This window comes from Chrysemys picta, chromosome 10, assembly GCF_011386835.1.
Source record: "Chrysemys picta bellii isolate R12L10 chromosome 10, ASM1138683v2, whole genome shotgun sequence".
NCBI lineage: Eukaryota > Metazoa > Chordata > Testudines > Emydidae > Chrysemys > Chrysemys picta.
In genome coordinates this window covers 84,326,740-84,340,752 of record NC_088800.1, presented here as the reverse complement: position 1 = coordinate 84,340,752, position 14,013 = coordinate 84,326,740, and the positions used below count along the sequence as shown (strand labels likewise).

General features: G+C 45.4%; 1 protein-coding gene across 1 annotated transcript in view; it reads left to right on the top strand.

The window, feature by feature from the left end:
* Positions 1–1,691: 1,691 nt before the first annotated feature.
* HS3ST6 (heparan sulfate-glucosamine 3-sulfotransferase 6) overlaps positions 1,692–14,013 on the top strand; it is a 119,130-nt gene continuing 106,808 nt past the window's right edge. The window contains exon 1 of the mRNA XM_008164856.3: positions 1,692–2,718. Within this exon, the coding sequence (XP_008163078.2) occupies positions 2,363–2,718 (356 nt within the window). The 5' untranslated portion in view covers positions 1,692–2,362. The remainder of the gene's footprint in view (positions 2,719–14,013) is intronic.

The following is a 14,013-nucleotide window of genomic DNA, read 5'->3' as shown; positions in this document are numbered from 1 at the left end:
CAAGTTATTAGTTTTCAAATGTTACCTCACAAGGCCTGTTTTGTACAAAGATTATTATAGTGTGTAGGGTGTGAATACAGGTGTGGCTGTTGCAGGGGGGAAGGAATGTGGCATAGCTAGAGATTTCCATAGCCCCTCAAGTACCCGCTGCTCCATGCTGGTTCTGACTAGGCGCCTTTTAATTTAACTCCCTCTGTTGCCTGGAAAATATGAATGGACACTAGGCTAAATTTTGGCTCTGTTATCCTACTAGGGATTTGTACTGAGAACTCCCTATTGAATTCAATGGAGAATTTCACATATGGATCAATAGCAGGTCTGAGCATTCATCCTGGAAGCTAATTTCCAGACTTGGTTTAATAATTAATGTTGCATCTCTTTTAGGGTTCAATAATACTATAGTAAGACTTTGCAATGTATTCATGTATTATTGGCTGAACTGGTAGCAAGACTTAGAGAGAAGATTCCATTATAAAGACAGTTTTTCAGTTGCATATAACTTTGCAGAACTTTAACTATTTGGGTCAAAAATTTCCAAGCTGGGTGTCTGCCACAGGCTGAATTTTTGGGGAAAGTTTTGAGCAAAGATGGCGTAGCCATTTCCAAGACAGGGGGGAAATACGCTGTTTTGCCCCTGCTAACTACTCTTACAAATGTTTTCTTGAGAAACTCTAGTGCCTCTCTGCTTTGGAGCAGGGATGGGAAATGTGGGAGGGGATCACCATGGGATCAGAGAGAGGTGCCTTGTGCTGTCCCTCTGCAAATCCACACAGATCTGTTCAAGTGATTAGCATGTGAAAACTGCCAGTTGCACATACACAGCAGAGGTTTGTTACAGATCGTGGCAGCAAACTTCTTTGAAAGAAGCTGCCTGGTAGTGAGCATGCTCCCTCTCAGGGCTGCAGGGCCTGAACCTGACTTTACTGCTTTTGCTCCTCATGGCTGCTGGTGTCCTCTGTGGTGCCAGGTATTGGAACTGAGAACAATCTCAGACAGAGAAAACAGTTGGTTTTGTGGGCTCTCAGTGTCCCCCCTGCTGCTGCCCAGGAGAAGGGGGGACAGCCTGAGTTGAATGCACAGGGATGAGGAGCAGAGGGAGGAATAATAGGGGCAGAGGGGGATAGGCTGGAGTGATGTTCAGGGGCAGAGTGCATCAGGCTGGGGTGTAGGAAAGGGGACACCAGGGCTGTAAGCACTACTTGAACACACCCCTACAGACCCAGGACCCCAGCCTCAATATTCCTCTGCTGTCTAGCAAATAGCTGGCAAACGGGGTACCTCACCCCCACGCCTGGAGTCTGGTGCCTCGCCTGTCTTCACTGGGAAAGAAAAGGTGTGTTTTAAACTTGGTTAAGGTGTCAAAATCGTAGTGTGGACAAGGCAGGGTGTAGAGTTAACAGGTGCTAAACTGCTCACGGTAGGGTGACCAGATGTCTCGATTTTATAGGGCCAGTCTTGATTTTTTGGTCTTTTTCTGATATAGGCTCCTATTACCCCCCTCCCGATTTTTCACACTTGCCGTCTGGTCACCCTAGCTCAAGGTAACGCCTAGGCTCCCCCCTACACTGTAACTCCGCCGGTTTAAAACGGTGCCTTGTGTGCTAGCCAACACCTTCCTATCCTAGTCCGGACAGAGCCCGAGGGTGAAATCCTGGCTCACCCCCCGCCCCGTCCCGTCCCATGGACCCCACTAGAGCCAGGAGTTCATTCCCAGGGTCTGTCTAGCGCCTCTCTGCCACAGCCGGGACCGTGCGCATCCCGCAGCCGGGGCCCGGCCCTCCCGCCTCTGGGGCCGCCCCCTGCTCCGGCTGAGCGGCGCTGGGGGTGGGTGGGTGTCAAACTCCCTCCTTCAGCCCGGCGCTTCGCAGGCGCATCCCGCAGCGCCCCGAGAGCCCGGCTGGCCCCTGCCTCTCGCTGCGCCGTCTCCAAAAGGGGAGGGACTTTGCCAACTCTCCGGCCCCGCATCGCCGGCGCCCGTGCCCAGGTCAGGCACCCGCGGGACTCCCCTGCCCCGCCCGGGACCGGCCGGCCGCGGACTCCGAAAGGGGACGGAGCAGCAGCCGCTGCCGCCGCCTGCGCGCCTTTGCGGGGTGCCCGCCCGCGGGGCTCGGGCAGGAGCCGGGGACCCGCCCCCGCAGCGGGACGGTGGCAGAGGAGGAAGGCGAAGGGGGCCGGCTCAGAGGTGGCTGCGCCGGTGCCCAGCGCTGGCCCCGGGACCGGGCGCTGCATCCTCCCGCGGCTGGGCAGCGGCCGGGGGGGCCCCGCTGTGCCAGGCTCGCCCGGGCCCGCGGGGAGGCGGCGGCGGCCGCGGGGAGCATGTGCCGGCCGGGCGGCGCTGGCCGGCCCCCGGCAGCGGCGCCCCATGGGAGGTAGCCGCGGCGGGCTGGCGGGGCAGCTGGGCGGGCTGCTGCGGGCGCAGCCCCGCGCCTCCCTCGGCCTCCCCATGTTGCTGCTCGGCACCTACTTCTTCTACTGCCTGACGGGCTCCTGCGAGCCGCTGCCGCCCGCCGCCCCCGACCGGCCCGAGGAGCAGGCGGCGGCCGGGGACCGGTCGGGTCCGGGCAGCCGGCGCTTCCCGCAGGCCATCATCGTGGGGGTGAAGAAGGGCGGCACCCGGGCGCTGCTGGAGTTCCTGCGGGCGCACCCCGCCGTGCGCGCCCTGGGCGCCGAGCCCCACTTCTTCGACCGCGGCTACGAGAAGGGGCTGCGCTGGTACAGGTGAGACGCGGGTCAGCCCGCTCCCGCCCCGTCCCGGGGAGTCCTCCTTCGTGTAACCCGGCTCAGCCCCGTTCCCCGCACCCAGCCCGGGGCGCTCTCGGGCAACCCGAGTCAGCCCCGTTCCCCGCACCCGGCCCGGGGCGCTCCCGGGTCAGCCCCGTTCCCCCGCACCCAGCCGGGGCGCTCCCGGGTCAGCCCCGTTCCCCGCACCCGGCCCGGGGCGCTCCCGGGTCAGCCCCGTTCCCCCGCACCCAGCCGGGGCGCTCCCGGGTCAGCCCCGTTCCCCCGCACCCAGCCCGGGGCGCTCTCGGGTAACCCGGGTTCACTCCTGCGTTCCGGCTGGTTTCGCTCCTACAACCACCCCACTCTGTCCAAGTGACGCCTCTGTAATATACACCGGGTTAGCCCCCTTTCCCTGCACTCATTCTAGGTCACTTCAGTGTAATCCGGGTTCACTCCTGCTCCCCTAGCCACCTCAGGTCACTCCAACCTAATCCGGGATCGCCCCTGCTCCCACCCCACTTCATCCAGGTTACTCCTCTATAATGTACCCCGAGTTACCCCATTTCCCCACACTCAACCGGGTCACTCCAGTGTAATGCGGGTTCACTCCTGCTCCCACCCCCACTCAATCCAGGTGACTCCTTTTTAGTGTAATCCAGGTTAGCCCCCTTTCCCCGCACTCAATCCAGATCACTAATCCGGGTTCACTCCTACTCCCACCCAACTCCATCCAGGTTATTCTGTTGTAATCCGGGTTACCCCCTTTCTCTGCACTCAGTCCAGGTCATGCCAATGTAATCTGCATTCAGTCCTGCTGCCCCCCTCAATCCAGATCTCTCCTCTTTATTGTAATTCAGGTTCACTCTTGTGCCCACCCCACTCAATCCAGGTTACTCTATTGTAATCTGGGTTAGCCCCTGGTCCCTCCACTTAATGCAGGTTACTTTTCTTAAATGTAATCTGGGTTCACTCCTGCTCTCCCCACTTAATCCAGATTACTCCAGTGTAATCTGTGTTCACCCCTGCTTGCATCCACTCAATCCAGGTTACTCCTCTTTAATATAATCCAGGTTAGCCCTTGCTCCCAACAATTCAATCCAGACTAACCCCCCCTCCAATCCATGCAATTCAGGTTGCCCTCCTAACCCCCCCCTCCAATCCATGCAATTCAGGTTGCCCTCTGCTCCCATTCAACTCACTCTAGGTTGCCCCTCAAAAATTAATTCCTGTCTCTTTAAAAATTTTCTATGCACACTTTTTGAAGGGGTTATGGTGTAGAAAAATGACCTGGGTTGCATTGGTTTTCTCCCACCCCCCATTAGAAAAAGGCAATAATAATCTTTCAAGGCATGAATGGGCTGTTAGTTTAAAAAAAAAATCATGGCAGGGAGTGTGTATGTGGGAACCTCGTGCTTAATCTTTATTAGGAGAGTGACTAAAATGCCACTGGTAAATTTACCGGTTGGGTGGGGGCAGATTATTTACTGTGTGTATGGCCTTTATAGAAGCGGGCCCAGCCGTTCCCAAGCTCTCCCTCCTTGGGAAATCATTCACCTCTTTGGGTCTCTGCGGATTCTGCTTTTTCATAGCACAGCAGGAATGAATGCCCCATGTGCATAATACATCGTGAGCCACTTCTCTGCAGCATCATAGGGTTTAAAGTATGCCACCCTGTGTCAGGCCAATGGTGGGGTATCTGGTAGTGCCTTGGTCTCCGCTCCAGTGTGAAAGCAACAGGTTCACAGCGATCAGACTTTAAGGTGCAGACTGTGCTGTCCTCTGTGCTTGGAAAGCTCTTAGGCCATGCTGGGTGCTCTCTGTTTAAATCATTAATAATAATCAGTCTAATTTTTTTTATTCTTAACACTTAAAAACAACCTTTTTTTTTTTTGAAAGGGAGGTTGACAGAAGTTCCGGTACTAAACAATATTTAAAATGACCTTTCATGCCTCCTAGTTGCAAGGCTGGCTTTCTCCGCAAAAATGTTTATCAGAACAAAACCTGTCTTTGTGTTGCAAATCCGATGACTTCTTGTTTCCTGAGTCTGAATGTTATTTCAGGGATTCGGAGGCCAGTGATCAACAAATCAGTGTTCTTATTAAAAACAAAAATTAAATTGCAGGCGTTAATGGGAACAGACCGTTGCAAGTTTGTTGGTTAATGTCAGCATTAACCCAGTGAATCATACATGATAGGAAGCCCTGGGTCTATTTTTCAGAGGAGCTGATCACCAGCCGTTCTCACTGCCTTCAGCTGGAGTTGTGAGCACTCGGTAACTGTGAAAATCAGGCCCTCTGTTCTTAACGCACCACACTGTACCTATATGTGGCAGGCTTAGTTGGTTCTGGGACAGATGGCATTGCCTAAGGAAAGACTGCTGAATCTAGGATAAAGTTGGAGACTTGGCTTCTGAATTACCTGGATTTATGGTTTTAACCCTTAATATTTTATCCTTGATACACCTGCAATTTTTTCCCATTTCCTTTTCCAGTGTGTCATGTAGGGAGTTTAAAAAAGACGGAGTAACCATTAGCATTGCGTGACATGGTTGAATCTATCAAAGGAATCACTTATTTACAATGGGTTGGAAATATTGTCACAGTGGAGAGAAGCGGGGAAAAAAACTATTGTCTGAATTCTTTGATACGTTACGGTCGGCCCGTTGTGTCAAAGGGCAGAACCGTATTGATTCAAGGGAGTTGTTTAGTTTCAAGGGTTTCAATGGAGTTGAACTCTTCGGGCGATAAAACATTTGGAAGAGCAGCTACTGTGCATGTGGTGTCTATTAAACTTCCATGTCTTGGCCAACTGAAAGTGTCTGGGCCAAATTCACTCATGATGTAAGTCCCCTGAAGTCAGTGAATGAATCTAGCCTGTTAGTTTGAAGAAAGCCAACATGTGCAGATTGATAAAGTGTCACTGGTCTATTCAAACATCTGAAAGTAATAAAACGGGGAGCCCCGTCTGTCTTTCTGTTGGTCTGTCTGTCCAGCTATTGTTTTCTCTTTTAAACCAAAACAAAAAAGATTTTTTTCTTTTCAATTACGTCATCTTTCTTCACATTTCTTTCCGTTGCGGGGAAGGTTTAAGGTAATAATTCTCCCTGAAACACAAACCCTTGAAAATCAGGCTTTAAATGGAAAGTGAGGTAACGTTAGCCTCACAGTTGCAGCTCTGTAACACCACATCTGGATTGTAAAATTGTTGACTTAGTGCACCTTCAAGTACAGTCAGCAGCAAAGTTATTTTTATGATTGTATTAATGTTACAGTGATTTATGATTTCATTTCTAAGTTCCACATATTCCTATGGGGTTGGCAATAATCAGTAGGCTCTCGTTTTTGTTGAAAACTAATAGATGGACCTAACCAGCCAGAAAAACATTTTAATGACAATTATACACATTATTAAACCCAGCATAGAAGTTAGAATATTCTTATGTTGCTAGTAGTGGAGCTAAGAAAAAGTTGCAGCGTATACCGCAGAGGTATAAAATGAATAAATATTATGCGTAGTACCGCATTAGTTGTGAATTTTGAGGGATATAAATGTTTGCAGGGAGTTTAGGTGATACCAATGAAATGTTTTAAAATGGTTCTGAGCATTGTGGAGTCAGTGGAAATACAAGTAAAGAACATTTTTATATCATTAACTGAATCACAGAAATGAGTGCAATATTCTATAAAGATGTGACCAGTTTCTCTCTGGTGAAGAAGAATCTTTGAAGAGACTTCACTGTGATTCAGAGTAGAGCAAGTCTGCATTCAAAACACTATGCATAAGAACATTTCGTCTATTACTCTTTGCTCTTCCAGTTTTATTTTCGTATAAAAATGTGTTTTCATTGTTATTTCTTCATTTAACGTCAGACTGAGCTAAAGTTGAGGTGTGCCTGTGTGAAAAGAAAAGGTGGATGAAAGTTAAAACTTTTCCTAGGACTATCTCAAAGTGGTGTAAACATTTTTTAAATATTTGAATGAGCCAAGAAACTAAAATTACACCAAAGCTTTTAATGCCAAGACATTGGGGCCTGGGGCACCTGTAGAGTTGTTGCTTGTCTTAACTAAATAAAAAAAAAAATTCCTCTAGAATATGGACAACCCCAGATTCCCCTTCTTCATAATCACAGTTCAGTCTCTTGTGCTTGGAACAATTGCTGTACTGAAATGAGCAGTATTTAGTTGTAATTATGGAGTAGTTTATATTATATTACTCGCTTAAAGAATTGTTTAGTTAATTGATTACAAACATTCATTCTAGGTTAGTCTTTCACTGTGTATTTAAATTCAATTTATCTGCTCTCCCTTTTTGAAAAGGGTAGGGTGGGGTGGGGGTCTTTGTTAATGACTCGAAAGCCTTCAGCATAAACCAACCAAATATCTAACGTGACGGTTTTCTGGTTACTATAGGTTTAACTCATTATATGAGGATAAACAGCTTTCCTTTCTGGATTATAACATAAATAACCTAATGGACAATCCAAGCATGAAGTGAATTTTTATCCTAAAGCAAAACCACTTTTTTTTTTTTTTTGCTGCACTTAACACTGTGTAAACTAAACCTAAATGGAAAGCAAAGCTGATGTTTGTAGTTTGGCTACTGGGGTAAAAGTGCACTGTCTTTCAAAGGAGAAGGGGTCCTTTTTTTATTTAAATATTAGCACTTTATTGTCTCTCTGTGTAGTTATTTCTCTGCTTTATGGAAAAAAAGAAAAGGGAAAATGTAAATACATCGAATTGCATGAAGACGTAAGTTGACAAGTGATTTTTAGAATTCTAGCAGGAATATTGTTAGAGATGCGAACAACCCATGAAGATATGGGGGCCGTTCTGCACTCATTTGGATTGGTGCATATATCCACTAACGCTACTAAAGTAAAGGGCCAGATCCTCAGGTACTTAATAAATTGACATAAATCCTTCATTTCCCTGGAGCTGTGTCTGTTTACAACAGCAGGCTATCTGGCCCAATGCAGTTACTCTGTATTTGCCATGTAAATGAGATCAGAATCAGAGCCACAACCTGCATTGAAAGGGGCTGGATCGAAATAACTGCAGAATATTTCAATCCAGTAAAACTTTTATGTGGAGAGTTTCTAGTTTTAAAAGGCTGTGGCTGATTTAACATACAGCAGAAATGGCTCATCTCTGATTGTATAACTGGGGATTGTTTGGGGAGAAAAATCTATTTAAAATGTTGCATTTGGTTTTTTTGTTTGTTCGTTTTTGTTACTAGTGCTGAGATTTTTCTTTCAGATTGTTAGAGCTTAATTTGTCCTCATCGCCGCGATAACTTAAACGGATTCTCTAAAATCTCCCAGTTCCAGGCTTCACATCACGGCCTCAACGATTCTAGCGTCATGGGGAGAATATGGAAAAGTTTGGAATATGGGGGTTTTGGGTAATTGAGGGAATTTTCAATGGAATGACTAGATCTTTAGAGACATTATGTTAGATAGCAGGGAGTTCTGGGTAGTTAAGGTTTTTAAAATCAGCTGATGCAAAGAGCAGTTTCCCTGCACCGAAGCACTGCAGAATGCAACCGCGCAGACTAGCCAATTCATTGTCAACTGAATAACTAGAAGTGCATTTTCTAGTTCCTCATCTTATTTACGATCCTCTTCGTCCCGCAGCCTGTATTTTGCTACCTAAAGGAACACAGTTTTATAGATACAGGATAAGTGCGGTGCTGCGCTGAAGCACTAGATAACTGATCACATCTTTGTTGCCTCTGACAAACACTGAAAATGCAGCTGCTGAAAGATTAGCCTCTTGCACCACAAAATATCACGGTGCGGATGTTGGCCCACATCAGATTTTTATAGGAAATTAAAACAAATGCATACTTCATTAATTTTGGGGGGGCATAAATAACAAAGCCACACACTCATGGCTGCGTATATGCAGTGGTAACAGCTGGCAGGCCCTTGTGTCTGAATATCAATGCTTGATCTGTGGACCGTGCTATAATGCAGAGAGGTTATGCATAGTAGGTGTGCCCTTAGGCCTCCATCAATTTAATAAAACAATTTCAACCCGCTGAATTTCTTTAAGCCTCTCCCCCCCAAACTTTGTTTTTCTTAATTTTTCCCTTGTTCAAGAACAGTACACAAAGGCCAAAAGGAGGAGCTAATTATTAATATGGTTCGTGCACACACCTGTGTGTGCGTATGTGTGTATAGAATGGTACTAGAGACAGTTAAACCTTGCCATTTGCAAGCATTTCTTCTATCTCACTGTTGGAGGCAAGTGACAATCTTATAAGGGAGCTGGGAGACAGGGTTTCCTGGGGCAGGCTTTCTTATCTGTAAACCTTGTTGTCCTTAAGTCTTTGCGCAGCGTGGAAAAGATACACACTCTGATTCCAGTGTTGCTCTTTTGACATTAGCTGAGAATGTTATTGGCACTTGAAAAGCAGAGTTAAGTGGATGCCTCAAGGGTTTTTGTGTGTGTTGTGATTTGTGCAGCCAGCTCAAGATATCCTATAGCAGGATCCGTTAAATAAATGGACATTTTCGCTTCCTAGTGATCGCCAAGATGCATTTTGGCATGAAACTCACGTCCTTGCTTGAGGAACGCTTTTCATAGAAGCATTTAAGTAATATATAGGTAGGGAGAGACAAAGAAATGGTACAAAATAAACATGGAATCAGCTGACAAAACATCCAAGGAGCTTGGCTTTAATGCATTATCTTTATTCATTGACAAAGGCTAATCTGCTTTCCTAATGAACTAACTTCCAAATCCTCAAAGTTTGAGAGCAGCCTTCCTTTCACAGTGTCTTCTTACAAATTGAGTTCTGGAGCACACTTCTTATTTATCATTTTATCATCTCATTTTTTAAAATGTCAGAAGTAGTGACTATCTTCCCCACCTCCAAACCCCACACATCAGGTCACGACAATCCAAAAATAAATAAATGTAAATATAAAACACAAACAAAAAGACAGAAAAGCGTCAGGCTAGCCCCTTGTTAATTTAAGGTGCAAAGCTTAATATTTCTTATCTGGGTCTGTAGAATAACCATGTAACTTTCTTTCAGCTGAAATAGTGAAATTAACTCACCTGAATAGCAACCCTTTTGTGTTCTTAGCGTGCTGTTAGTTACATAACATTTAGCCCTGAGCTCTGCAGACACCAAGTCAAATGATCCTCACATGGATAAGTGTTTGAAGGATCGGGCCCTCTCTGGGTGCTATGCCCATGTTTTGCTGCTTCCCAATATTTGGTCTAGACAGTAGTTATGAAGCAATCTGTTGGGATGCAGTACATGCAGATTTTGGCATTTTGCAAACTGCTTTCAAATGGGATTAAAAATAGCTTTTATTGCTGCTAGGATGGGGAAGAAACATTTGAAAATGTTTCAGATGATCACAGGGCAGGCGTTATTCAGGATGATCCAGACGGGCTATGCTGTGGCTGTTTAGAAAACTCTTTGCAACGAATGCGTAATCAGCTCGGAGGCAAAGAGCCTGATTCTGATCTCACGTACATCAATTTCACACAAGTGTGATGCTGTTGACTTTAATGGGGTGGCTTCTGGTTTTGGCCCCAGTCCAAACCCCATAGAAGTCAATGAAATTCTCTTCACTCACTTCAACAGACTTTAGATCAAACCCTTAAACTGGTGCAACTGCAAAGGAATGAGGCCCATTTATTCTCTGTGTTGTTAAACCTGATTAAGGCTGCGTGTTGCTATTAGCTATGGTCTTCCTGATAAAAGCTCTGACTCCTAGGATGTAACAAGTTATGTTCTTTGTAATCAGCTGCGCAAGACTTTTAATTAATTTTTTTAAACCAAATTTGCAATGTAGTGAAGCCTTGGGGAGTGACATGGGTTTTTACATGGTTTAAAACAGTATTGCCAACCCTAAGCATTCAAAAACCATAAGCCAGGCCCCAAGAAATCACGTGATTGTCTTAAAAATCATGAGATTTAACAACTAATACACTTGGAATTCTTTTTATATTTGCTTTCTGGCTTTTGAACCTTTGGAATTCAGGTTTTCAAGCTTATCTCTGCAACCACAAGGATTAAAACTTATTGTTTTTATACAAAAACTCAGCTTCTTGTGTGTTCACATGACTTCAGCGTCTGAAGTTTTAAGAAGAACCTCAAACATTGTGAAACTCTACTAAAAAAAAATAGCAAAAGTTGCAGCACTGCTGTTAGTTTAATTATTATAGAACAGTTTTAAATAATTGTCATTGCAAAATAAATTACATTCAACACAAAACCATGTGCCTCTGTGACATTTGTTCATATTTTCTATGCATCTGTGAATTTTGCATTTTGTGGCATGTCATGATTTTTCTGCTATGACAATCAAATCAATGTTATAGTTAATATACTTATTAAAATCTGACCTATGTTACAGATAACTTCCTAGATTAATAAAACTGAAAGAACTTTAAAAAAATTCCAATTTACTCTTTGCACTTTATGCTGTTTGTTTACTTGCTGCACTTCTCTATTTGGACAATGAAAATAAACTAGTCAGTTTCACTTTTGTTTCTAGTCATTTTCTCTTTCTAATTTTCGTGATTTCATGCAGTGCTGCATTGTCTGAATTGCAAACACTACCTTTAGAAAAAGGACTCTTTTTAAAAATAGTATTAAAGGAAAAGTTGGGGCTGATTATCAGAAGTTCTGAGCACCTGCAGCTCCCGCTGAACTTCAACAGGGATTTGGGGTACTCAGCTGTTCTGAAAATCCAGCTTCTTAATTGTAACATGGATAGATACAATGCAGCATTGCTGCTGTAAACCGGGATGGTACATTGCAAAGTATTCTTCTTGTCTTGATGATTTTAAATTGATATATCCACTGTATGATCACGCACGTTGTATCTGATAACATGAAGTAATTGCGATTGTCCTGAAAGCCAATAACGCCTTTCTTAGCAGCAACCCTATTTATTTTTGAAAATACCGTGGTTTTTTCCTCTCTAGACAGTTTCTACAAGTAAATAATGACAGGAAAGTGGAAAAGGCTAATGGACTGAGATGCTGCCTAAATGCAAATGGGATCTGTTACTTAAGGCTGTTCAAAGATGTTTAAAATAGTAATTATAGTCACTCGGAGAAGGAAGTGGGCTGCTCAGAGGAAGTTGTGGAGGGAAGCACAAAAGTTAATTGGAGAACATGCTTAAAAGCTTATGCCTGACCCTTTCAAAAACTCTTCACTGTATTAAGCTTGGGTGGGGATTGAAAACTGGGCTAATGAAAGGCCTGGTTTAATACCCGGATTTAGCTCTAAATGGCTTTTCAAAGAGCTTTCAAAATCCATCTGCTTACAAAGCTCATCAGCAACGGACTGATTCTCCCCCCCCCACGCCCCTTCTGCAAAATGGTGGCCTGCCCAAAGCAGAAGCTGCCGCATAAGAGTTGTCTCTGATGGCAAATACTTTAACGAGTCAAGGGGTTAACTTCAGATCAGCTACCCCACCCCCTTGCACGGGTGCTCAGGGGAAAGGCTATAAACTGACCGCTTGGGAGGCAGTGGGGAGAAGGGAGTTTGGATTTCATGCCTGGGGTCTAAGGGTCATGCTGAGCCCCAAGGAGGAGAGTTTCCCCTTTTCACGTCAGTTGCTCACTGACCCTACAAGGTACTGATCATTCTGGCCCCGATTCCAGCATGTGCTTAACTTTAAGAATATGATTAGATCCCCATGAAGTCAAGGGGAATTTACTCACATGCTTAACATTAAGCAGTGTGGAGCACCACTTGTCCTCGAGGGAGGGGCTTGGGAGACCTGGGTTTTATTCCTGGCTCTGCCACTGGCCTGCTGGGTGACCTTGGGCAAGTCACTTCACCGCTCCATGCCTCAGTTTCCCCATCTGTAAAATGGGGATAATGATACTGCCCTCTTTTGTTAAAGCACTTTGAGATCTACTGATAAAAAGCACTATAGAAGAGCTAGGGATTATTGTTGTTCTTTTATTATAATACATACTGAAAACCAGACCTTTCTGATTGCATCTGAATATTTCTGCTGAGTTTCTCCACCTTTTTGCAGTCAGTCTCTATGTACCACACAAAGCAACAGTATCAAATCCCAACCCCTCCTTCCTCTTTTTCCCTTCACAGTCTCCATTCCCCATCTCCTAAAATGAAACCAAAAACGGGGGTTACACAAGGGAAGGGATTTTTAAGAAACGCCCCCAACTTGCTTAAGGTTCCAAAGCTACTTTGATTCTTTAACTTTCCTTCCTGCAATTCCCTCCCTAACTTTTGCAGCTTCATTCGTGGTCGCTGTTTTGAAATGATGTGACGTGCATTAATCCAACATCAGACTACGGATAAAAGGGAACTATAGATGGTGAATGTCAAAATCTCTTTAGAATTCACTTCCTTTGTTAGATATTTGACTTGTGGGAGAAGGAGGTGAGATGGGAATGAGAGGAAGAAGGGGCCAGGGGAGGCAGCCGTCAAACAGGTTTAGGGTTTTAATTTTGAAAGCTTCAAAACTTGCAGAGATTATGGACCAAATCCTGCTCTCTATTAGGGTGTAAATCTGGAGTAACTCCAGTGAAGTCGGTGGTGAGAATCTAGCCTCTTGTCTCAGGTTCCTAGGTCAGGTTTTAATGCTGTGATCTTATTTTCAAGTGAGCCTTTATTTTCTAAAAGATCTATGGACATGCTCCAGGAAATATTTACCACCAGGCACAGGCCTTACTACCACGAACAATTGCATTGGCTTCAGTGGGACACCTTGCGATTCTCTCATGAGTAGGGGTTTGCTGGATCATGCCCTATTTTTGCTGCATGTAACAGTTACATCAAGCTCATGTCCAACAGAGGGTTTTACAATAGCGGTGCCCAAACTTTGTTCCGCTTGTGGCAGGGGGCGTCGCGTTGGCACCGAGGGGTGCACAGTAGTTTCAGGAAATAGATTGCAGCTTTCCTCAACTTCGGGACTCATATCTATTGCGGGCTCAACGTGCAGTGCCCCACCAGTCTGTGGCTTTGACTGCATGAGCCTTGCAGACTGGGCTCAGAGGGGTCTGTGGGCCAGAACCCCTGTGTTAGGGTCCCGCAAGCAGCATAGCATTCAAGAGCTGCGATTTCCCCATTCGTTTCACTTTAGCCGTCACCCACTCCGTGACTCTGTGGTCCCCAAAGTGTCCATGTTTCAAGGTACAATGTGCTCACCCATTACTCAAAAGTTGCAAACCCTCATTTTGGGTGAATAATTCACATCAAATAATGTGGTTTGACAAATTGTGCTTGTTTTTTTCCCCCGGTAATAAATTGTGTATGAACACATACATCTGAAAGGTGTCAGCAATT